The sequence below is a fragment of the Peromyscus eremicus genome, chromosome 23, assembly GCF_949786415.1.
Source record: "Peromyscus eremicus chromosome 23, PerEre_H2_v1, whole genome shotgun sequence".
NCBI lineage: Eukaryota > Metazoa > Chordata > Mammalia > Rodentia > Cricetidae > Peromyscus > Peromyscus eremicus.
Window position 1 is genome coordinate 28760303 of NC_081438.1, and position 26473 is coordinate 28786775.

At 49.7% G+C, this 26473-nt stretch overlaps 1 protein-coding gene across 1 annotated transcript in view; it reads right to left on the reverse strand.

The window, feature by feature from the left end:
- Nucleotides 1-21126, reverse strand: part of Foxk1 (forkhead box K1) — a 60968-nt gene extending 39842 nt beyond the window's left edge. The window contains exon 1 of the mRNA XM_059249075.1: nucleotides 20609-21126. Coding sequence (XP_059105058.1) covers nucleotides 20609-21126 — 518 coding nt within the window. The remainder of the gene's footprint in view (nucleotides 1-20608) is intronic.
- Nucleotides 21127-26473: the final 5347 nt, after the last annotated feature.

Consider the following 26473-nt stretch of genomic DNA (forward strand, 5'->3'; position numbering starts at 1 on the left):
TCAAGCAGCAAGGTCAACAGAGTTTCATTGGTTGGCCTCTGAAGCAGCTGAGTTATGGTCTCAACAACGTTTCCCCTGACTACTGAGCACAGAGGACACACACGAGAGCAGCAGGAGGGCAGGGTCCAGGTGTGGTGGCCCTTCTGATAATCCTGGCCTGAGGTTGGGGGATGAAGCAGGAGGATCATGAGATGTTCAAGGCTAGCCCAGTTGAAAAAAAGAACAGCGTGGAGGGATGTAGCTCAGTGGTAGAGTGTGTTTAGCACTAGGCTCAGTCACTAGCAACAAACACACACACACACACACACACACACACACACACACACACACACACACACCACTAAAATGTCCTTATGACTCAGTGGGTAAAAGGCACCTGCTGCCAAACCTGATGACCTGAGTTTGAACCCTGGGACTCACATGGTAGAAAGAGAGAACTGACATCAGTAAGTTGTCCTCCCACCTCCACACACTCTCCCCTCCCCCCACAAAAGTAAGCAAATACAACAAAACAACAAAATAAGCAAATACAGTAAAACAACAAAAACAAGCACAAGGGAACCAGACCCAGCCATACTCAGACTGGCCAGGGAGAGTCAAGGATGCTTGAGTGGACATTCCCAGAAATGGATATGACCCCCTCGGCCTAGCACTCCGGTAACTTCTGTCCACATAGTGGGTAGGTGACCTTCTAGCACCACTGTGACGCCAACTCAGAAAGACCTACTCTCTCTCTGCTGAGGGCAGCATTAGCTGAGCCAGTGAGCTCTACCCCTGAGCCACACCCAGGCCCTCACTGGGGGATTCTAGGCAGGTGCTCTACCACTGAACCACACCCCAACTCCCCACTGGAGGATTCTAGGCAGTTGCTCTACCACTGAGCCACACCCCAGCCCCTCACTGGGGGATTCTAGGCAGGTACTCTACCACTGAGCCACACTCCAGCTCCTCACTGGGGGATTCCAGGCAGTTGCTCTACCACTGAGCCACACCCCAGCCCCTCACTGGGGGATTCTAGGCAGGTGCTCTACCACTGAGCCACACCCCAGCCCCTCACTGGGGGATTCCAGGCAGGTGCTCTACCACTGAGCCACACCCCAGCCCCTCACTGGGGGATTCCAGGCAGGTGCTCTACCACTGAGCCACACCCCAGCCCCTCACTGGGGGATTCCAGGCAGGTGCTCTACCACTGAGCCACACCCCAGCCCCTCACTGGGGGATTCCAGGCAGGTGCTCTACCACTGAGCCACACCCCAGCTCCTCACTGGGGGACTCTACACAAATCCTTTACTGCTGAGCCACACCGAGGCCCTCAGTAGCAGATGTTAGACAAGCACTCTACTGCTGGCTTCTGACCAGGGACAGTCTGGCTCACACTACCCAAAGACATTCATGACAAATTTTACCAACACTTAAAAACAAAGAAAAGGGCTGGGGAGATGTCTTGGTTAGTAATGTGGTTGCCATGCAAGCATGGGGATCTGAGTTCTATCCCCAGAACCCATGCAGAAGCTGGGCATCATACATCTGTAGTGTCAGTACCAGGGAGGTGGACATTAGAGTCTCTGTGGCTCAATGACCAGCCAGTCTAGCCAAATAGGTGAGTTCAATGAGAGACTGCCTCAAAAAGTAAGATGCAGAGCCACTAAGAAAGTACACGATGACAACCTCTGGCCTCCCAGGAGTAGTGAGGCGCACACGCGCGCACACACACACACACACACACACACACACTCACTACAGCACATCTACTGTGAGATGCCAGGTTGAGACAGGAAAACTCAGGCAAAGCTCACGGGCCTGGTAGCCAAGAGTATCTGCAGCATGTTCACCCTCTGGCAACAGTGCCTTTCTCTGCGAAGACCCCAGCACACTCCAGGGCCAGCAGCCCCAGCCTGTGTGGTTCTGCTAGCCCTTGCACACACTCCTGCTTGACTGAGCACCATAGGGACCCCCACCTCCCTGAGCTTTAGAGGACAATGGCTACTTGCTGTCTCTAGGGTAGAGGATCACTCTCAGTGAGAGTCTTTCAGTCTCTTTTTGTCCTTTCTTTTGAGACATGAACCCCACACTAGCTTGGAGCTTGATATCCTCCAGCCTTGGTTTCCCAAGTGCTGAGATTTATAGGCCCATACCACTGCACCCAGCTTCAAGACACATTCTTTTACTTTGTTAGTGACCACATAGGTGGAGCTGTCAGGGTGGGGATGGCAGTGCTCCTAGGACTCCAGCCACAGGACCACACACCACCTTCCATGTGAATAGTCTCAGAAACCCTAGACTTTCCTCTATACATCTTACATGCTCCACAAATATGCTGGACAGAGGAGAATGGTGGGAGCAGATGAAGACAAAAGCCAGCCTCACCCAGGGTAGATAGCCATGTCTCTGCCACCTGAGCCCACCTCCCAGTCTCTGGAATAGAGGCACTAATCCACAGGAAAGGTGAACTCCGTAATTCCAGAGGGCAGTGCACCAGGGTTGAGTAGCTGGACCCAGCTAATCTATGAAGTCAGCACTGAGTTCTCCAAACAAGTGCCCATCTGGCCTTCCTGCAGTGTTCATGTGCTATGAGCTCACAGAGCTAGGGTATATTTTCTTCACGTGCTTACTGCTCTGTGACTGTCCCCTGCCACTTTCCCCTCCTTGCTTAAACCCTAGGTTATTAAATCCCACAACTTCTATCAATTAATTGGTTTGTTAAGTAAGGAAGGGTCTCCTCGTGTGGCCCAGGCATCATCTCCCTGACCACTTCACAGACCTACATCATCATGCCTGCTTATTTCCATATTTTTGCAGGTACAGTATTCTGCTTATGGTATTGTTTTGTTTTACAAGACAGGGTCTTAGGTAGTCCAGGATGTCCTTGAATGCCCAGGATAAGCTTCAATTTTTGATCCTCCTGCCTCTATCACCAGAGTGTTGGGATTAGAGGTGTGCATGCCTGCTGTGGGATGGTCTGTATGTCAAATGTGTTGCTGATTGGTCAATAAATAAATCACTGATTGGCCAGTGGCCAGGAGGAAGTATAGGCGGGACAAGGAGGAGAATAAAGCTGGGAAGTGGAAGGCTGAGTCAGAGACACTGCCAGCCGCCACGATGACAAACAGCATGTGAAGATGCCGGTAAGCCACGAGCCATGTGGCAAGGTATAGATTTATAGAAATGGATTAATTTAAGATATAAGAACAGTTAGCAAGAAGCCTGGTATGGCCATACAGTTTGTAAGCAATATAAGTCTCTGTGTTTACTTGGTTGGGTCTGAGTGGCTGTGGGACTGGCAGGTGATAGAGATTTGTCCTGACTGTGGGCCAGGCAGGAAAACTCTAGCTACACATGCCCACATCTAGTTTATGCAGCGATGGGGATGGAACCCAAGGATCTGTGCGCCAGGCAAGCCCTCTACCAACTGAGCTGTGTCCCTAACTTTGGCACCATATTTTGATGCACCAAGGGTTTGGGGCTGGTGATTAAAATCTCAGTTGAAGTGCCACTTCCTCAAAAATGCCTACTCCACCCACTCTGAAATCCCCATAAAGAGCAGAAAGTGCCTGCATTTCCTGTCCCAGAAGCACGTGCTGGGGTGGACTCAGCTGCCCATGTGCGCAGGGGAGGGTGAAGGAGCACAGGATGGTTTCAGAGTCTGCTCAGCTCCCACAGAGAGGTGTCTTGGAGTCACCACACTCAGAAGGCAGAGACAGAGCCTTGGAGTGGGCAAAGGACTCTGAGTCTAACCTGGAAGAGGGCAGCCATTCTCCACCCCAGAGGACACAAGGATGGCAGGCCTGGATCATCAAGATGGCTCAGCAGGTAAAGGTGCTTGCTATCGACCTGAGCTGGATCCCTGGAAGCCACGTAAAGGTGGAAGGGAAAACCTCTTCATGATTATCCTCTGTCTCCATATGGATACCATGGCACAGCCATGCCCACATGCACATCTCACAGGCAGACAGACAGACAGACAGACAGACTCACAGAAAACAAAAACAAAAACAAAGGGCTTGATAAATGTGCACACATGTAAGGCAGCATGAGCTCTTAGTGGGTGATCAGAATGCCTAAACCATCCATGTGTTCTGCTGGTTTTAAAATGCCTTTAAACACACAGGAATGGCTGGGTCAAGTCTGTTTCTGTCTCTGACCCACAACTTTCCCTTCACAAAGCACCCATCAGAACCCTCCGGGACACCACTGCCTCTGTTCTCCTCTCCATCCCACCCAGGCCCACCAGTCCTGGAACCTTCGAAAAGCTTGTCAAATTAATTCAGGGTAAACCTGTGGTTGTCTTTTCAAGTTCCCTGTGCTCCAAGTCCCCACCTTCAGCTAAGCTGCACCAGAACCACCAGAAAGCAGAACCTCCTTAGGCTTTGCTAGGCTTCCCCACCAGCAGGGAGAAGCCCAGCCCCTCCTCCAGGTAGTCCAAGAATTCTGACCTGACCCAGGACAGACACCTTGCCAGCTGACTCCCATGGTGGCACACTGAGTATGGCGACATGCCCCTTACTCCAGACCAGACCTCAGCACGTTCCTGGTGCGTTAGAACAAGGTGGCAAGAGTGAGGTGAACAGGGGAGTGTTGCACTTTCTACATACTAGATACTGACAAGAGTATTTCTAACACACCTCTTGCAGTTCCTGTAATCGCCTTCACAGCAGGCAGTGTGTCCATTCCACAGACAGGGGAAACAGAGGTTCTGAGGTAAACATACTTGCCCAAGGGCACCTCAGTTCACTTAACTAAGTCAAATCTTAAATCCACCCTTCCTTCCTTTTATTTTATGGCAGGGTCTCGCAGAGGCCAGGTTGGCCTTGAACTCTGTAGCTGAAGATGGCTGATCCTCCTGTCTCCACTGCCTGAGCACTAGGGCTACAGCAGCACACTCTCAGTCTAGTGACTGAAGTGCTGGGGACTGATCCCTGAGCCTAACACATGCTAGACAGGCGCTCTACCAACTGAACCACAGAGTTTTTACTTTTTCAGCTTTTATTTTAGTTTATCTTATTTTGGAGACAAGGTCTTCATACCAGCCCAGGCTCTGCCTCTGTCTCTGGAATGTTGGGGCTGTGGGCATGTATCACCACCACACCTGGCTTTGTGTAACTGGAATCTTTTTTTTTTTTTAAAGACAGGGTCTTGTTTGCATGTGGCTCTGGCTGGTCTGATACACACTGGGTCATCCAGGGTGGCCTTCAACTCCTGATCCCTTTCTCTCCCAAATGCTCCCTGATCAGCAGGACCCTGCAAGCAATAAGAGAAGCCAGATATGGTTATAAATGCCTGTAATCTCAGAACTTGGGGGAAATGGAGTCAGGAGGATCAGAAAATCAAGGATAGCCTGGGCTATAACATCAGGTTTGAGGGCAGTCTAGGCTACAAGACCACGTCTGAAAGGCAGGAAGGAAAGTGGAATACTCTCAAACCACTTCCCAGATCCCCTTCGCATTCATCTCTCCCTGCCAATGAAGATTTGTAAAGTACTAACTGGCTGTGTACCAGGCACACCAGCATATATATACTCATGCCACCGCAGTGGACAAGAACACCGTGGTTCTTTAACAGTGCTCAAGCTTAAATGTGAATCAGATACAAGTAACTGTAAAGCATCACCAGGCTTGGTGGGTGCCATGGGATCTAACCAAGGGCATCCTGAAGAATGTGGCTACTTATTACTGAGACCAGGTCTTGCTGTATAACAGTCCTGGCTGGCCTTAAACCCCTGGGCTTAAGCAAATCCTCCTGCCTTTTCTTTGTGAGTAGCTGGGACACCAGATGTGTTACACTGTAACTAACTAGGAAGCAAGCAAGCTTTATGTTTGTTGTTGTTGGGTTTTTGTTTTTTTTTTTTTTTAGGTATAGCCCTCATGTAGTCCAGGCTGGACTCAATTGATTCTGTAGCTAAGGGTAACCCTGAATTCCTTATTCTCCTGCTTTCACAAAATTCCAAGTGCTGGGCTTTTGCCACCAAGCCCAGTTTAGGACGTTCTTTTTAAACAATTAACTAATTGTGTATGTGTGTGTGTGGGGGGGATGTTAATTATAGAGATCCATACGATGTGGAGGTCCAAGGACAACCTTGGGGTGTTGGTCCTTTCCCTTCTACCCAGTCTGAGAAGGGGTCTCTTCAGCACTATACAAGCCATGCTGGCCCATGAGCTTCTGGAGACTCTCCTGTGTCTGCCTCCATTTCCCCCAGGTGTGCTGGGGTTCCAGACCCACTACTGCATCCACCTTCTTCCATGAGTTCACGGGCTTTGAAGCCAGGTGGGTGTCTGGTGGGAGCAGTAAGGGCCCTTAGCCACTGAGCCTTCTCCGCAGCGCGGGAAGCAGATTTGAAGCCATGAAATCTGCATTCGCTGTGGAATGCCTCCATGCATTCCTTTTCCAGCGGCTGCAAGAAAGGAGTCCCTTCTCCCAGACTGTTTACCCAAATGGGTTGTGGAGGTCCAGCCCATTCAACCAGAACTACCAAAAGAAACAGTGGAAGAAAGAGACAAAATATCATTGTTTGCAGATAAAGACTAGGAAACACATGCAGGGGCTGTAAAATTGTTACTAGAAGTAGGTAAATGTGACTAGATAGATACAAAATATTCTGCACTGGGCTAATGCCCAAATATCACTTATTAACTACAAAAGAAGACACAGTAAAGATGTGATGGAGAGCAAGCACTCCCGGAGCCAGGAATGCACTCCAGTGTTAGCAGCCACATCCAGAAGAGGTGTGTGGATCCCCTTCCTTCCCAGCCCAAGATGCTTATACTGATTCTAATCAGCATTTTTATCATCTCAGAAAAAACTGAAACTGAGTACAATCCTATAAAATACGTGGCCTGTTTCCTGTTTTTAAAATGTCATGGTAAATAAAGATGAAAAGGTTGAGGATCTGTTGTGGGTCACAGGGACTGAAGTGCGTGATAATAAATACAACAGTGGCGTATGCCTACTATCCCAGGAACACAAGGGGGGCCATTCAGCCGTACATCTCCTAGCTAGGGCTCAGGAGGTCCTGGGGCTCAGTCCTTAGTACTACAAATGAATGAATTTTCTGTCTCTCTGTCTCTGTCTCTGTCTCTCTCACACACATATACACACACAGGGTGGGGGTGGGGGGGCTGAGACTGTTTAGCCTGGGTCCAATGCCAGGGTCAGAACACTCTAAAAGATGTTATTGGGACAGCTGAAAAAAAGTTGGTATATGGTGGAGGGACTCATGAGGCTCTACTCCTTCCTGAGATCTATACAGTTATTGGCTGCTTGTGGGGGACACATTTTTCTCAGGGGTGCAGCCACTGGCAAGGTGCCCACGCTCTTGTAAACAACCCCTCATCCTCCCTCACACAGAAAACTCTAATGAAATGCACTGAGTCACTACAAATAAAAAAATAAAGGCACAAAAGCAAAAAGCAGACGAGCAGGGAAGAGGAAAGGGGGTCCAGAGAAGTGGAAAGGGGAAAGAGAAGGAAATGGAGAGTCAATATGACCAAAATTTATTATATGCATGTATGAAGATGTCATAACGACACCCATTAATACATATAGTTGATACGTGCTAATAAAACAGCTTAAAAGATTGCTGTACAGACTACTGGGTCAGTTTCCTATCAACATTCAATTTCTCGAAGTTCTATTAAAAAAAAATTCTTGCAGAAAATACATGTTGCAATAGTAAGGGGGGAAAAGCATTGGATACAGAATGCCTCACTCTGCACACACAGGAAATGCTGGAGGACACAAGGCAGAAGCCCCACATGGAGAAATCCTGGAAGATGACTCAAGGGAGGGATCAGTACTCACCCTGCAACTGTGTGTGTAAGCTCCAGTGTTTTCAAACTCAAAACTCTGAAAATAAACTAGTATTATAACATACCAAAGAAACACACAAACATCCAAATACCTACATTCTCCACATACGAACATAAATATCTATAAAGTGATGAAAAAATGTGTCAGTAAGATGGCTCAGAGAGAGGGTCCAGGGGCCTGCCACCAAGTCTGGGATGGAAGGAGAGAACTGACTCCTGAAAGCTGTCTTCTGACCCTCACATACATGTTTCTCTGCTGACACACACTAAACTAAATGTACTCATAAGAAAAGTATGTTTTTAATAAAACAACAACAAAAAAGAAAAGGACAGGGGTAAAAGATCCCTTGGTCTCCCCAAACCAGTGCATGGAACATCTGGGTAAGCGGGACAAAGAAATTTGGAGCTGGTATAAAGAAAGCTGGTATTTCCAGGTTTTTGAGTCTTGGTATTGGTATAATGTCTGGGCCTGATGGGAATGAATGGTGACAGGGGTGGAGTCAAGAGCAACTGGGGGTGGAGCCAGCTGTAGATCCTAAACAGCTGTGTCTCCAAGGCCACAGGGCCCTCTCAGCTAAGCAACCTCAGCCAGTTCAGAAACCCAGAGGCAGTGTGCACTGATAAAATTATCTATCTGTTATAAACAGGGTCTGTCTCACTTTGTAGCCCAGGCTAGCCTCATATTCACATCCTCCTACCTCGGCTTTCCAAGTACTGGATTACAGGCAGTTGCTACCATGCCTATCTTTAAAACTTTATTTACAAACATAGGCAGCTGGCAGGCTTTGGTTCTCAGGCTGCAGCTGGCCACCCTGATCTCAGACAGACGGGCCAGTTGCTCAGTCAGTGAGCTACTGTTTCCTTCTGTCTGGGCATGCTGCCCTTCCCTGGAGAGGCCAGGAACAGAGCTCTGCTCACAGTCATGAGTGGACGTGAGATTGGTCGCTCTCTTTCCTGTTAGCCACCAGCCTCAGAGATTCCACTGAACTGCACTGGGCAAGCTGGGGCTGGTACAGTCTCCAGATGCAGCAAGCCTTGACCTCAAGAGACTCTTATGCAACAGCCAATACTCATCCCAACACCTACTTACCTGCCATGGCAGGACAAGGGCACCACCACAAAAGCTTGTCAGGCATCTGGGCATGGTGGTACATACCTATAACCCAGCACTTGGAAGACTGGTAAAGGAGAATCATGAGTTCAAGGCTAGCCAGATCTACATAGACAGAACCTACCTAAAAAGCAAGCACACTCACAATAGCAGCAACAACAGCTTGTTAGATAAATGCACCTGGCATGGCCGGCTGAAAGAGGCAGGCAGACACACAACAGCCACCTACCTGTCAGAGAATCTTACCGCCTGCAAGGACAGGGAAGATGAGATGCTGAGGAGCTGGACTCAAACAGAATTAAGATGCCCAGGAAGAGCAGAAACACCATTGTCAAAAACAATTCCTGGCTTGAGAGATGGCTCAGTGGGTAAAGTGACTGCCACACAAGTGTGAGGATCCGAGTTCAAATCCCCAGAACCCATGTAACACCAGACGTGGATAGAAGGCATCTCTAATTCCAGAGCTCCTACAGGGAGAAGGGAGATCAAGACAGAAGAGCCCTCACACTGAAGAAAACTTCTGCTGTGACATGGATAAACTGATGTGCCTGTGCTCAGTAGCTGGGAGACCTGTGGCCCTGAAGCTATACCAAGGACACTGGGGAGCAGCCTGCACCTGTGGCTGCTTGAGTGTAAATGAAAAGCTGAACAGAAAAAATAAAAAGCAAGCAAGCAAGCAAACAAACAAACAAACAAAACCAGTGCCTTACTGTAGCTCAATACAGCTGGAGAAAGTTCTAGATTCTCCGGCATCCTGGCTAGTCACTCTAAGGGTAAGCAAACGGGGAAAATGTGCCTACACTGTGATTTCTAGAGAAAAACACCCAGGAAAGGGAAGCTGAGCATTGAGCAGTCTTTTATGTGCTGGGACTAAACCAAGGAGCTAGCATTTCTTGGCTGATGTGGCTGAAACCAGAGGCGGCTGGATATTCCTGGGTATTCCTGGGGGAAGGATGTTTTCTTCCAGCTCCTATGAGTCACTCTTCATTCCCAGAGCAGGGCCCTACCCGTGAGGCAGGCTGGATCTGAGCTTCCCAGAGAGAGAGAGGGAGGAGCCCTCTCACCTCCACAGGGTTCCCTTTTCAGCAACCTAGGGCCAAGGTGGCCGGTGGGTGACTTCCAGCCTCACTCCTTCTACACTAGCTCCAAGTGCTGCTAAATTCACAAGTCACTCTCAATCAGCGCCTTACAGTCAAGGCCTCTTGGTGACACAAGAGGGCTCCTCATGTGCCACACACCCACTGCCAATCACATGGTGGGGTGTCGCGTTTGGGAGGGCTTTCTGGTCGCAGCACCCTGTACTGCCTATGAGTCTGGTTTGTCTGCTGCCCATCACAACCACCATGTGTCCAGCACAACCACCATGCAGGACCACACAGCCCCCTACAGGAGAGGCTGCACACAGCACACAAGGAAATTGTGTATTTTCTTTAAAAATCATTTCAGCGCTAAAGACTAAACTCAGCATCTTCTATATGGTAGGCACATACACTACCCCTGGGCCACACCCCAGTCACTTGGAGCCCGTAGGAGTCTAGGTAAGTGCTCCACTGCTGAGCCACATCCTCAGCCCCCAGGCCAGGCTCAGACAACATGAAACCCTGTCTCAGAAAGAACAACAAACAGCAAAACTATGCTGTATCAAAGAGCTTGTTCCTATTAAGATCTACACTTAAAAAAAAAAAATCATTAGGGCTGGAGAGGTGGCTCAGTGGTTAAGAACACTGGCTGTTCTTCCAGAGGACCCAGGTTCAGTTCCCAGCACCCACATGGCAGCTCACATCTGTCTAACCAAGCTTATGCAAGGAACCTCAGGGTAAACTAGCTTTTTCTTTATTCAGTATGATGTACAGAAACCTGAAAAGTCTGCACAACTCAGTGCAAGACTTCTCCCGCAGCCGATACATGGTGTCATAAAATCACAAGTGCCGGTGAAGGAGTGACTCCCAGGATGGGACACAGTGAGGTCTGAACAGAAAGTGAGCACTGAACGCCAGCTCACAGACGCGGCTCAGGGTCTGCACTGCAATGAACCCTAAAGAAGCCACTTGTCAAGTCCCGGTGAGAGATAAAAGCCAGGCAGGCATGACTATCTGGCAAGCCACTTGAATGCTTCTCTGGTCTCCAGCTAAGGTGCTCTGTGGCCAAATCTTCCCCACGTCCTTCAGCCAAATAGCAGAACGCAGCAGACTGAGAGCAGAGGCAGCTGTGAGTCTAGCGGGCTCGTACGTTAGACACTAGGAGGCTTACAATAAACTGAAATCACTGGGTTGGTGAGATGGCTCTGCCGGTAAGAAGCGCTCATCTTGCAAGCCTCTTGACCTGAGTTCTATTGCCAGGACTCAGAGCAGAGGAGAGAAGCAACGCCTGGAAACTGCCCTCTGCCCTCCACACATGTGCGGTGGCATGCACACCTGTAAACACACACACAAACACATGCAGAAGCATAACTCACATACACACAATAGTAATAAATAAAATAAATTTTAAACCCCCAAAAGATCCAAGAGTGATAACACAGCCAAACATACAACACATCTTGTTCTAAATTGGGGGTTTCATTGAGACAGGCTCTTCTATGAAGCCCAGGCTGGCCCACAACTCAAGATCCTCCTCCAACTACCCAAATAATGAGGCACTGCCACATTCCACCACATCTGGGGTTCTCTTCATGGAAAAGGTCCTTTTGGTTTGGTTTGTTCTGTGAGACAAGGCCTTGTGTAACTTGTTTCAGCCTCAAACTTGCTCTGTAGCCAGGGATGTCCTAGATGTCCTAGAACTTCTGTTCCTCCCAACTCTACCTCTCCAGTGCTTGGACCTGGGCTCCTGCCGCTCCATTCCCAGCTCCCCACTCCCTCCAGTGCTCTCTAATTACCAGCAACACTTTACCAGGAAGCTAGAGACCTGGCAGAAATGACACTTTGAAAACCAACTACAGCATCTCTAAACCAGTTATAACAGGGCCCATTTCCAGGAATCGAAGTAAAAGCATTTTTTTCTATAATCCTCTCATTTTAATATGAAATGCTTTAAATGTAGGGTAATTATGGAAATGAGGCATGGCTGTAATTTGAGTTGTCATTAATTTAGCAAGTTTATCCCTCCGACATTCATAAGATGCAAAAACAAATAGCAAATCACTCGGTCTCCCAACCCCAGCTCCTCTGCTTTCATTTCTGCTTTTTAAAGTGAAGCTGGGTCTTCTTCCAAAGCATCAAGTAAGAACTCCCATTATGTCTCTACGTAGTCTATATCAGCCCAAAACGGCTTCCATAAGCTCAGCACAAACTCAGTTAGGATGCACTACATGACCAACAACATCTTTCCTATGGACTGCTCTTCTAAATTATATATTATCTAATTACTGAATATGAGATAGATAGATAGATAGATAGATAGATATGAAATGCTGGCTGTTGTGGTGTACATCTGTGGTCCCAGCAGTTGGGAGGTGGAGGATCAATTGAGCCATCCTTAGCTACAGAGGAAACTGAAGGCCAGCCTGGGTTCCTTAAGATCCCATTCTCAGCAAAAGAAAATCTATAAAAATCTTATTCTTTAGGCAATAGACCCCGAGTTCTCAGTGCAAACTGAATGGGTTACATTTTTAGTGCAGAACTGTGCCGGTACCCAATTAAATGCATCCCTACAAATTTTCTTGTTTCTGTTTTCCGGAGACATGGTCTCCTGTAGCCTTAGCTGGCCTTGAACTCACTATGTAGTCAAGGCTGGGTGTGAACTTCTGATTCTCCTGCCTCCACCCACTAGATGCTGGAATTACAGGTGTGCACCATTACACCCAGTTTATGGGTCCTGGGACAGAACACAGGGCTTTGCACATGCCAGGCAAGCACTCTACTCACTGAGTTGCAGCTCCAGGCCCCCACAGACCTTTTGGAAGCAACTTTGTAACCAGACAGCAGTACAGCAGGACTGACAAGCTTGACACACAACAGCAGGGGTTTCCCAACAACCAGAAGAAAGCCTTTCTATAGAAGGGGCTGTATTTCAGTCCTGACCTCAAAACTGCCCAGGCAACAGCTCTCTCTCCCCACCTCCCAGCATGCTGCACTCCAGCTCTCTTCCACCGAACCAACAATACCCCACTCCACCCGTCCTCAGGTTTTTCACTTGGATCTTTCCCACTCTGAGGCCCTAGGACTGTCTCCTCTTCCAGGTGGCATCTGCTGCCCTCCCAGCAACGAGACTGACCCTCCCAGTCTCCTTCCTTCTGAGCCGAACCAGGTTCCCTCCATGCAGACACTGGATAAGCAAAACCCCAGTTCCCATATCTTCCAGCTTTGACCCCTGGACGAGTTGACCTGATACTCTCTCCTATACCAATGGTCAGGATGAAGCTGTCCACTAACATCCATTCCTAACTAACCTGCCCCCATCCAGCAGCTCCCTGGGGGAGTGCATGTAGGGGACCAGGGTGGAGGACTCCAGGAGAAGAGAAATGCTGTGACCAGCCCTAGAGATGCTTGGCAATGGGAAGAAGTCAGAGGAACTGCCTGTCTTCACAAAGTCAGGCATTTTCAAGTGAAATTCAACATAACGTCCAGCTGCTAACTAGTTGCTCAATGGCTTACAACTAATTGGCTAGTGTCAACCGACCAGCTGGAAACAACAAAGATCCGGCATGAATCTTTTCATTAGGTCCGAAGCAATTCCTTGGCTAGCAAAGTGACCATTACAACTGGTTACATTTTTTCAGGATGCACGTCTGATGGCTGTGATCTGTAACATCCACCATCTGTCCTGCCCCCTGAGGCAAAGCCCCTCAGTCCTAGTGACGACACATGGAGCTCAGGTAGTGACTGGCAAAAGCTGCTAACACAGTGCCACACTTCTGTCATCCCAGCACTTGGAGGTGGAGGCAGGAGGATCAGGAGTTTGAGACCAGCCTAATTGAATCACATGGTGAGTTCAGGGCTAGTCAACATAAAGGACTGTGGGGGTGCGGGAGAATAGCTCAGCAGGCAGAGCCGAACAAGCATGAGGACCTGAGTCTGATCCCCAGAGCCCGTGTATAAAAGCCAGGCTCAGCGGCACATGCTTATGATCCCAGCACTAGGGAGGCAGAGAAAAGGACAGTCCCCGGGGCTCCTTGGCCAGCTGGTCTAGCCTAACTGGTAAGTACCAGGTTCAGTGAGAGACCTTGCCTCTAAATGCAAGGGGGATAGCTCCTGATGAATAACACAGGAGGCTGTCCTCTGACCTACACACACACACACACACACACACACACACACACACACACACACAATCTAATCTGATCAAGAGGACAGTTTGTCTCCTGATAGCCACACCAAAAACCAGTTACGCGGCTGTTTTGACCAAAAAGAAAAGATAAAGATCAAACTGGAATTTGATCCAATCTCTGGGTTTGATCCAACACCCATTTGCAGATACGAAAAAGGGAATGTCTGCTCGTATCTCTAGAATTTGATCTTAAGAGGAGCTGTGGGATCTGCCGGGGACAAATGACCCTGGTCCTTCGAGGCCTCACTCAGCAAGAGAGCAAGAGAGACATATGGAGCCTAGAGATGGAGGACACAGATCCTGCAGGGCTGGGGAGGTGGCGGAGTGGGGAAGTGCTCACTGTGGAGCAGGAGAGCCTGAGTTCCATCCAAAAAAAAAAAACTCAGACAAAAATCAGGCTGGGTCTATAATCTCAGAGCTAGGGAGGTAGAGAGAGGAGGATTCCTGGGACCCAGTGGCAGCCAGTCTAGCCTAATTGATGAGTTCCAGGTTCTGTGAGAGACCCTGTCTTCAAAAATATAAATAAATAAATAAATAAATAAATAAATAAATAAATAAATAAATAAATAAAATAACTCATGGGAAACGACACCCAAAGTTGATGATCTCTGTCCCCTATACCTACTCACACACATGTGCACATGTGCCCCACACATAGTTACATAGACATGCGTGCATGTAAGAGACAGAAGACAGACAGACAGCCCCATGCCTGGACCTTATTTGGACTGATTCTAGTAAATTCAGAATGAAAAATCAGAACATCATGAAGCAGTGGGGTTTTGAGTGGGTACTGCCAACAGGAGAACTTACTATTTGTTTTGTAGGTGAGATGAGCTACTGTGGTGACCTTTCTCTCATTTGAAAGGATCCTAACCTTCCACAGGGCAACATGACACCTACAGTTTGCGTCTAGATTAAGCAAAACTGGGGAGGAAGATATGGAGTGGCCAAGAGACAGCAACTGGAGATGCTGGGTGCTGGGCACATGGAAGCTCAGCACTCATGTTTTAATTTTTATTTTGTTTCTTCAGTACTAGGATCAAACCTGACCCCTTACTGAGCCTAACCTGGGGAACTCTAAGCAAGTGCTCTGCTGTGGCAGCGGAGCAGGAAGAGCTGAGAAGGGGTACATGCAGCTTTCAAGTCCAATCAATTCCAAAGTAAACGGTAAAAAGAAACATACAGAGATGATCACCAACACTGACACACAGACACTCACGTGCACAGGCACTGACGCCCACCCAAGGAAGAGGCTGAATCAAACCTGAGACACAAATATGACCTGGTGATGTAGGCCTGTCATCACAGCTACTCAGCAGGTAGAGGCAGAAAACTGAAAGTTCAAGGCAACAAAAAATGAAAAGAGGGCTGGAGGGTGTGGCTCAGTGGTAGAGCCCCCTCTTAGAATCCCCCAGTGAGGGGCTGGGGTGTGGCTCAATGGTAGAGCACCTGCTTAGAATCCCCCAGTGAGGGGCTGGGGTGTGGTTCAGTGATAGAGCCCCTGCCTAGAATCCCCCAGTGAGAGGCTGGGGTGTGGCTCAATGGTAGAGCACCTGCTTAGAATCCCCCAGTGAGGGGCTGAGGTGTGGCTCAGTGGTAGAGCACCTGTCTAGAATCCCCCAGTGAGGAGCTGGAGTGTGGCTCAGTGGTAGAGTACCTGCCTAGAATCCCCCAGTGAGGGGCTGGGGTGTAGTCAGTGGTAGAACACTTGCCTATAATCCCCCAGTGAGGGGCTGGGGTGTGGCTCAGTGATAGAGCACCTGCCTAGAATCCCCCAGTGAGGGGCTGGGGTATGGTTCAGTGATAGAGCCCCTGCCTAGAATCCCCCAGTGAGAGGCTGGGGTGTGGCTCAGTGGTAGAGCACCTGCTTAGAATCCCCCAGTGAGGGGCTGAGGTGTGGCTCAGTGGTAGAGCACCTGTCTAGAATCCCCCAGTGAGGGGCTGAGGTGTGGCTCAGTGGTAGAACACCTGCTTAGAATCCCCCAGTGAGGGGCTGAGGTGTGGCTCAGTGGTAGAGCACCTGCTTAGAATCCCCCAGTGAGGGGCTGAGGTGTGGCTCAGTGGTAGAGCACCTGCTTAGAATCCCCCAGTGAGGGGCTGAGGTGTGGCTCAGTGGTAGAGCACCTGCCTAGAATCCCCCAGTGAGGGGCTGGGGTATGGCTCAGTGGTAGAGTGCTTACTTAACAAGTACAAAGCCCTAGGTCTGATCCCCAGTACCACAAAGGTACACTCCCTCCACCTGCATGCCTGGCAGCTCTGGATGGTTCTCCACCCAAGGATGAAACACAACATACCAAAACCAGCTATGAGGAGACACTTTTCTGACAACAATAACAGAAAGTCCTGAAGGTTTGAAGACATACCTCTAGCAACCATCAGGGCTGGATTCTGGTTCCCCTCCTGTGTGGGAGATGCCTGGGAGAGTGTGTGCTGTGTGCAAATGTCACCCATATGGCTGTCACTGTCATCTATCCTGAGGGTGGAGTAGAAGGCTGCTGGGGATGGGGCTGCTGTGGGAATCAGCGTGGGCGTCCACAAGGGACAAAACCACCAAGCCTGGAGCTACTGCAGCTTGCTGAAGGCGGGCAACTGTTAAGTCAACGAAATTCTAATGCAAAACGGGCTAACAAAACAAGAGATAGGCACAGAAAAAAACTGCCATTATTTCCAAATCACTAATGAATTTTTCATTTCAAGATAAAAATTGAGGGGTGTTTAAAAAAGAAAGCGAGCCTTGGGGCTGGAGAGAGGGCTCTGGGGGTGAATGCCAGCAAGCATGAGGACCTGACTTCAGATCCCCAGCACCAAGCAAAAGGCGAATGCAGTGTCACACTCCAGCAACCCCAGTGCTGCAGAGCTGAGAGGGAGCTTTCCAGGACTTGCTGGCTGCCAGTGTAGCCAAGCCGGCAGGTTCCAGGTTCAGAAAGAGACCCTATCTCAAAATATAGAGTGGAGAGTGATAAAGGATGATACCGTGATACCAGAAGCCACCCTCTGACCCCAACACACACACACACACACACACACACACACACACACACACACACACACGAGTATACCTGCAATTGCCTTGATCTGAACTCGCTGGAGTATCTGGATTACTTTCAATGTGGAAGTTCTTAATCAGCACTCTAACCCAGAACTTGACAACATCCTGTCCTATCCATGAGACTGTTTCTTTTGGAGCTCCCTACAGTCAAAAACAACAGGAGACCCCCCCAGAACTGCTTAGCTGGCCTGCTGACAGGTTTTTCTGAAGCAGGACACATATGACACTCATTTGCTGGTTTTCCTTACACACACTGGTTATGACTCTGCTGACATGGACTGTGCTCAGAAACACCCCTAAAGTCAAATACACACAGCTGGCCTGGGGAGACGGCTCAGTTGGTGTTTGCCACACAAGCATAAGATCTGAGTTCAATTCTTAAAAGTAACAGCTGGACGTGGCTGCTGTGGGATCATAAGCCCAGAGTTGAAGAGGCAGGGAAAAGGATAATCCTGGGACTTACTAGCCAGACAACCTAGACATCTAGAGTAGGTGAAATGCCCTGTCCCCAAAATAAGGTGAAGAGTCAATGAAAAGGACATCCAAAGTTGACCTCTGGCCTCCATACACGAACATAGAGTCAGGAGAGTGGGTGTGCATACACACACACACACACACACACACACACACACACACACACGGCACAGGCACTCTGCACTTCATCTATAGGGCTGCAGGGCTCAGTCATAAATCACTTCCCTGACAGCTAAGCCACCATGCTCAGACACGTACCCACTACACATGCCAGCTCCCGAGAGACAGACTTCCAGGCACTGCACACACCAACATCGTTTCAAAAATACCAGCCTTGGCCTATTCAGTAGATGAGCAGGACCCTGTGGTTTGAAACTTTGCCTACTGTGGGGAGGAGACAATCCTGTGAAAGAAAAGTCTTTTATTCAAAAGGCAGCGAGTGGGGCTGGGGAGAAATCAGTGAGTAAGCACTCGCTGCACAAGCATGGGGACATGCGTTTGAGTCCCCAACACCCATATAAAAAGCCAGGTGTGGTTTCCTGCAATGCTGCAACCCTAGTGCTGTGGGTGTGGAGACAGGAGGATCGCCGGGGCTTGCTGGCTGCCAACCTAGCTCCAGGTTCAGTTTGAGACTCTTCCTCAGGGAATAAGGTGGAGTGACAGAGCAGGACACCCAGTGGCCTCTTCCTCTGGCTTCTGCATGTGTCCCCCCACCCCTAACAATACAGTCAGCTAGATTCTGGAGGGGTATTTGGGACAAGAACCCTAAAAAGATTGTGGACTGATGTGTTTCCAGAACCTGAGTTACAGAAAAGAACCCTAGGAAGGTGGAGAGAATGGTCATCTGTCAATTTCTCAGGCCCAGGAATGCATTTAATGGCCCACTGACTGAACAACTCTCCCTCCAGGCAATCTGGCTTTATCTTCTTTCAGTGATGGAGACGGAACACAGAGCCTGGCACAGCTAGGGAAGCATTCTACCACCCAGCTACAGTCCAGCCCTTGGACACTCTACAGGGACAGAGCTTCCAGGTTTGGGAAAAGAAGGTGACATTCCCTCTCACACCCTAATAAGATGAGTCACTGTTGGTGTTCAAAGTGATTCAATACAGAATCTGTAACGTATTTGGACCCTGGGAAGGCAGACACACACAGCAAGTACTCCAGACCTGGAAATGACCCCAGCAAAAACTCCATACTCAGGGTGCTTGTAAACGTGAGTAACGAGACAGACACTCACACCTGGCCGTGAACCTTGTCAAGCCAACGCTAGTGAGAGTTAGAAGCAATTACTGAATAGAAAAAGTGCTGGGAAGGAAGTAATTAACATAGCTTTCTCCTGGTAAGTTCTGAAGGTCCTGGACCTCTAGGGTAACAGAGGACTGGGCATAATGGGAGCTTGGAAGAGGGTAAGGTAGGCATGCTATTGACTATCACAGGAGCAGTATCCTGGGACCTGTATTTCCCACCATGTTCTGGGGGTAAACTAGGGCACAGCACTTCCTGCCCAGCTACTAGATTGAAAGCATCTGCCTCCAGACATGCTCTTAAGGCATGGACATCCCCACCCCCAAGGCAGCTTCCTAGACCATAATACCTCCCAGGCAACACTCTCCCAGGCAGGGGTAGGGCAGCTCATCAGTCCTTCCAGGTCCAGGCCAAAGGAGTGAACACTGGGGTCCTGACCTATGGGAATCAGGAACAGGAGTGTACCTGGATTATTCAGACCACAAGGGTCAGAAGTGGCCCTGGTGGTTCTGGCTAAACGGAATCAGGGTTGAGGGCCATGGGTGAGAGGAAGAGTTATGGTAGTTCAAGCTGAGTGTGGTCTTATGCTACCAGGGGTTTAGGCAGAGAAAGCTAAGGGTCAGGTAGTGACCCTGGAGGAGGGGAGTGTTTCAGGGCTGGAAGAGTCCTGGTGAAGATGGAGATCGGGGGAGCTGATGGTCTCAAGTCATCAGGGGTCAGAAATGACTTCTAGAGGTGTAGGCAGGGTGAGATAAAGGTTAGGGGTGGGCCCTAGGGCTTTCAGGTTAAGTAAAGTCAGGGGTAACTGCTCCTGGCTGGTAAAATAAAGTTCAAGAGTGACCCCAGGTATTGAGGACAGGTGGGATTAGGGGTAACTTGGGTTCAGAAAGTAAGGGATGGAATCATGAGCAACCAGCTTCAGCATAGGAGGAGTGGAGGCCAGATGGAATAGAGGAGTGTGTGAGTGTGTGTGTGTGTGTGTGTGTGTGTGTGTGTGTGTGTTGGAGAGAGACAGAGAGAGAGGGGAAGGGGGTTTAAAGTGGACTCCAGTGTTTAGGCCTGTCCAGGGTCGGTGTGACAGAGGTTTCAGGGTCTGGGTTTGGCCCTACCAGTCAATCAGGGCCCGCCCAGGAATCAGGACCCAGTGAGTTTACAGGCGGGGGTCAGGCTTAGTTGGGTCGTGATTAAGATCAAGGTAACCACGGGGTCAGAGCCAGGTGAAGGTCGAGATCACAAGTAACTTAAGGATCAGGCTTAGCTGGGTGGAGAAAGCGGGTAGGCAGGGGGTCGGAGCCGGGTGGGATCAAGATCAGTGTAACCAGGGGGTCAGAGGTAGGTGGGGTCAAGACTGGAGATGACTTAGGTAATCAGAGCCGGGTGGAGTCGAGATTGGAGGGGCTAGTTCTTGGCAGGTCGCGATGGGGTAGGGAGTGACCAGGGGCTAGGACCTAGCAAAAAACGAGATGGGATGGGGGAACGACCCAGAGGCCAGGCTAGGAGGAGTCAAGCTCAGGGGGTCACCAGGGGTTCAGACCGGACAAGGTCGAGATCAGGGGGTGACAAGGGACCAGGCCAGGCGGGGTTGAGATCAGCGGGTAGCCAGGAGGTTGAGACCAGATCCGGAGAGGGTTGACCCGGGGGTGGCGCCGCACTCACTGTTGGGGCAACTGAAGGGCTGGCGCTCCCCGCCTCTGGAAGGCCCCGTCCACGAAGACACCGTTCTTGCCGAGGCAGCGCAGATAGAAGTGAGGCTCCTGGAAGCTGAGCTGCAGGTGGCGCCGGGAGATGAAGCTCGACAGGCCCATGCTCAGGTCCACCGAGCCCTGCGACGAGTTGCGGCCGATGGTGACGCTGGGCTGTCGCATTAGGAACTCGAACTCCCGGCCCTCCAGGCGCGCCAGGACCGGCCCGGGGCTCTGGCGCACGGAGGCGGCGGCCGCGGCCACCAGAGCGGGCGCGGCGGTGGTGGCAGTAGCGGTGGTGGAGGGCACCGGGCCGGAGCCGGGCACAGCGGGCAGCGCGGGCGGCCCGGGCGGAGGCTGCGCCGGCGGCGGCGGGGACGCGGTGGCCGGGAAGGCGGCGGCCGCGGCCGCGGCGCACAGCACGGGGCTGCAGGGAGCCGAGCGCAGCGCCAGCAGGGCGCGGGCGCCGCTGTCCTCGCCGACTTCGGCCATGTTCGCGCAGCACCGAGCGGCTCCGGCGGCGGCCGAGGCGGCGCGGGGCGGGGCGGGGCGGGGCGGCGCGCGCGGAAACCCGGGCTGGATTACGGCACGGAGCGGAGCCCGGGCGCCGCAGGGACCCCTGACGCTGCGCGCGCAGCTTCCACCTCGGGGTGGGCGGGTGCAGAGCAGCAGAGAGTCAAAGAGCCCCCTTCCCTCCCACCCCGAAGTGCGTGTGCTGGTGTTTGACTCACCACGTTTTCAGGGGTGTCTTACTGGGGCTGCAGATCAGAGTTGCCCAAGGATGCTTGTGATGGTCTCAGCTCATCGCCGATCGCTTCTGCACGGCTGTTCTTTTTGTGTTTTGCTTTGTTTTTGTTTATAATGTTGCAAATTACATTTTATTCACTCATGTATTCTCTCCTACCCTGTGGGTTCTGAGAATGGAATTCAGGTCGAGCTTGGTGACAAGCATCTTTACCAACTTACTAAGCCATCCTTGTTTTGTTGTTGTTTGAGACTCTATCTCATACCCAAGCTACCTGGTTTGGCTACCTAGACCAGGCTGGCCACAAAGTCATGATTTTCCTGCTCCAGCCTCCTAAGTGTGGCTATTACAGGTGTATGCCACCAAGCCTAGCCTTTTTAATTAATTAATTAATCTTTCATACAGAATCTCTTGCTATGTAGCTCAGACTGGCTTCCAACGGGCGACCCTCCTGGCTTAGGCTCCTAGATGCTCGCTGGAGTCACAGGTGTACACTACCACACCTGATTTCCCTTGTTCCTTTTAGGGTGAACAGCTCTGCAAGGTTCCTAGAGACAATCGACACCCTGGAGATGGACGGTAGTTGAAAACATTTAAATGGTGAATTTGGCAGCATGTGCATCCCTTGAGAACTTCAAGGTTCTGCATTGGGATGCTAATTAGCCAAGTCTTCCTCCAGGAACACACACATACATATGCGCACCCGTGCGCGATTTCTCACACTTAATAATAACTGTGAAGGAGCTGGCTCAGTTGGTAAAGTGCCTGATTCATTCATCTCCAGAACTGGAGTTCATTCCCCAGCACGGACTTCAAAACCCATTGAGAGCTTCTATAATCCCAGTGCTTTAGGGTGGAGGCAGACAGATCGCTGAAGTTCATTGGCCAGCCTGCCTAGCCAATCAGTGAGCTCCACATTCATAGTGAATCGCTGTCTCAAAACAAAAACAAAAACAAAACCTCGAAAACAACAACAATAACAAAAAGATAGAGCTGAGCCTTGGTGGTGCAGCACCTTTAATCCCAGCACTTGGGAAGCAGAGGCAGGTGGATCTCAGTGAGTTCAAGGCCAGCTTGGTATACAGAGCGAGTTCCAGGACAGCCAGGACTGTTACACAGAGAAACCCTATAAAAAGAATTTTTAAAAATAATTATCATGAGAATAAAGAAGTAGGTCCTGCCCTCAGTGAACTTCAGGACTAATGAAGATATAGATATGAATTAAAGACCCATACTAATCAATGTAATGCTCACAACCATGCAGGGTATGTGTTGACAGGGTGCATGTGTGGGGTGCATGGCAGAGTGTCTGGGAGGACAGGTAGGAGGGAGATTTATTTGGCTTGCTTATGATGGGAAGCTCCCTGCCTACCTAGCTCCCATTCTGGACCCAAACAGGAGAGTCAATCACGCTGTTATAAACCAGTGGTTCTCAACCTTCCTAAAGCTGCGGACCCTTTAACACAGTTCCTCATGGTGTGGTGACCCCCAACTAAAAACACTATTGTTGTTGCTACTTCACAGCTGTAATCTTGCTGCTGTTGTGAATTGTAATGTAGAGATCTGATATGCAGGGTCCAGAGGGTTGTAACCCACAGGTTGAGAACTGCTCTTAGAAAGGTTACAACTAGGGATCAGCATATTTGAGAGGCCAGGGACAGAAGTTCTTGGTTTTGATTTCGGTTTTTCTTTGTTTTATCTCGGTCTGTTGGGTTTGTTTGTTTGACACCGGTCTCTTGTAGCCCAGGCTGACCTCAAACTTGCTCTGTAGCTGAAGTTGAACTCCTGGTCCTCCTGCCTCTGCCTTCAAAAGCTAGAATTACAAGTGTACACTATCAAGCTCTGCTCAGGTTTTCATTTTCTTTTTCTTTTTCCTTTTTTTAGTACTAGAGTTGAGTCCAGGGCCTCGTGCATGCAAGTGCTTTGCCTCTGAGCTATGTCCCATCCCTTTAACATATTATATTATATTATATTATATTATATTATATTATATTATATTATATTATATTATATTATACTATACTATATTTATTATGTGTGTGCAGATCAGAGGGCAACTCTTCTTCCACCATGTGGGGCCTGGGGAATAAGACTTGGATCCTTAGCCTTGGTGGCAAGCCCCCTTACCCACCAAGCCATCTTGCCAGCCTGCCACCACATCTTGTATTTTTCATTTTCAGTCAAGTTTCACCTCGTTCTCCAGACTGGCTTTATTCTCATGCTGCAACCTAGACAGACCTTGATCCTGAGCTCCTCCTGCCTCAGCCTTCAGCCAAGAGCCGTGAGATGCACACCATATGCTTGTAGTGGAGTCACCCTGGATTGTAGGGGTGGTTGTCTGTGCCTTAGCCTGAAGCACTGCCCCAGTGAGGGAGCAGGTAACTGCTAGGTACCTGCCCCGCCCCCTGCGCCGGGTGTGGCCCAGATAGGAACCCCTTAAGACTTGGGATGACATACGTGCTCGTGTGCTCTCTGTCTCAGCTACCTCTTGGGCTTGAATGCTGGTGCTGTGGATCAAGGCAGAGCTCTCCTGAGAACCAAGGTGGACCGTGCCCTACCCCTCCAGGATTCCTTGACCAACTCCTTTATTCTTGTTGTGAGTTAAACTCTGAATAAATTCCTTTGACCATCAAATAGATTCCGTGGAATTATCTCATTACTGGATGCCGTGGAACTTGACTGAAATAGCAGTCAAAGTGGCTGTGGGATGCTGATTTGGAAACTGCTCTACTAGGTAAAGCAGGTGTAAGGAAAAAGATGGGGAAAAACCAAGGGTCCCAGAAATATTGAACACACACACACACACACACACACACACACACACACACACACACACACTTTTTCTTTTAAGTTCGGCACACACCTGTAATCCCATTGCTCAGGAACCAGAGGCAGGGGAGTCTCTCAAGAATACTAGGTCAGCCCAAGTGACATAGTGAGAGCCTGCCACAACCAACCGCCTGTTATGGTGGGCGATGGCTCAATCAGTAGACAGCTTTGCTGTGAAAGCGCGAAGACCAGAGTTTGTTTCCTAGAACCCAGGAGACAGAAAAAAGCCTGCATGGTGGCATGCACTTGTAATCCCACCACTGGGTTGGTGGAGGCAGGAGGATTCCTGGGGCTCGTTGGCCAGTCTAGCCTTAGGGAGGACCCTGTCTCATAGGAGGTGAATGTCATTTCTGAGGGTAACACCTGAGATCTTCCTGTCTCCACAGGCATGTGCACACATATACACCTGTACATACATAATATCCCTGCACTTACATGTGTGAAACTTCAATGTGGTATAACCATAGGACACTGAATCTCATTTCTGGCCATATCCAGAAGAACCGAAAGCAAGGTGTGTGTGTGGGGTGGTGGTGGTTAATTACATACAGTAAAGCTGAGACAGAGAGCGCACGAGCATGTATGTCATCCCAGGTCTTAAGGGGTTCCCGTCTGGGCCACGCCCGGCGCAGGGGGCGGGGCAGGTACCTAGCAGTTACCTGCTACCTCACTAGGGGCAGTGCTTCAGGGTAAGGCACAGACAACCACCCCTACAATCCAGGGTGACTCCACTACAAGCATATGGTGCATATGTGTTCATGACAGCTTTACTCACAATAGCTAGAATGTGGAATGAAGTCAAGAATTCAAGCCAGCCTGGTCTACAGAGCCAGAACAACCAGGACTGTTATACAGAGAAACCCTGTCTTGAAAAACCAAAGAAAGAAAAGAAAGGAAGAAAGAAAGAAAGAAAAGAAAGAGAATTCACACACACACACACACACACACACACACACACACACACACACACTGCACATACATCTAAGGGAATATTAGTTAGCCTGAAAAAGGAAGGAAAAATGTGATGCCTGCTGCAGTGTGGATGAATCTTGATGACACAATGTTGAGTGAAATAAGCCAGACCTGAAAAAACAGGGTCTTATGTAGCCCTGGAACTCACCATGTAACTGAGGATGAGCTTAAACTTCTGGTCCTCCTGCCTCTACCTCTGAGTGCTAAGATGACAGGTATGTGTCACCACACCCAGTTTGTGCAGTGCTGGGGCTCGAACTCAGGGCTTCATGCATGCTAGGCAAACACTCTGCCAACTGAACTACAGCCCCAGCTCCTACAGTTAAACTTTAATGGGGCCCAAAGACTGGTCATGTTCACAGAGGCTAAAAACAGAATGGTGGGAGGCAAGGGCTCTGAACAGGAATAGTGTTTCAGTGGAGACAGAACTTAGTGTAGAGGGCGAGAGAGTTGAGATGGATAGTGTTGGTGGCTGCACAGTTGTTGCTTGCTTGTTATCTGGCTTTCCTTAGACAGGCTCTTACACTTGTAGCCCAGGCTACTCTGGAATTCCTCTTGTAGCTCAGGCTGGTCTTGAATTCATGGTAATCCTTCGGCCTCAGCCTCCTCAGGGCTGGGATTACCAGCCACTGTGCCCAATGGGCCTGATGGTTGCACCACAAAGTGAATTTAAAATTTTTATTTTGTGTGTGTGTCGGGGGGAGGGTGATGTAGGTATACCTGTGTGTGCAGGCATGCATCCCACCCCACCCCACTCGTTCATGGGAAGAAGCCAAAGGACACTGGGGCTCCTGCTCTATGGCTGTCTGCTTTTGTTCCTTGAGACACTGAACCTGGAGCTGTCTTGGTGGCTAGCGAGCCCCAGCCATCTCCTGCCCCAGTCCCCACAGTACTGGGGTGATAAATGTGTGCCCAGCCATGCCTAGATTTGGTGCTGGGAATTTGAACTCCGGTCCTCATTCCTGTACAGCAAATGCTTTTCTTACCCCCAGAACCATCTCCCCAGTCCTAAAGTGGACATTTCAGTGCCACTGAATCGCACACTTAGAAGTGGCTAATATGACATATTTCTGTATGTTTTATATCAATATAGCTGAACCAGACAAGGCTAAAGAGGACAGGAGGGATGTGTTGGGTCCTATAAGGATTTGGTAACTGAATGTAGTGGTGTATGCCAGACATCCTAGTATTTGGGAAGCAGAGGCAGGAGAATGGCCAAAAGTTCAAGGCCAGTCACCCAACAGAAGAGGCTGAAGCAGGAAAAAACAAAAGATAATTTTCTTTCTTTCTTTC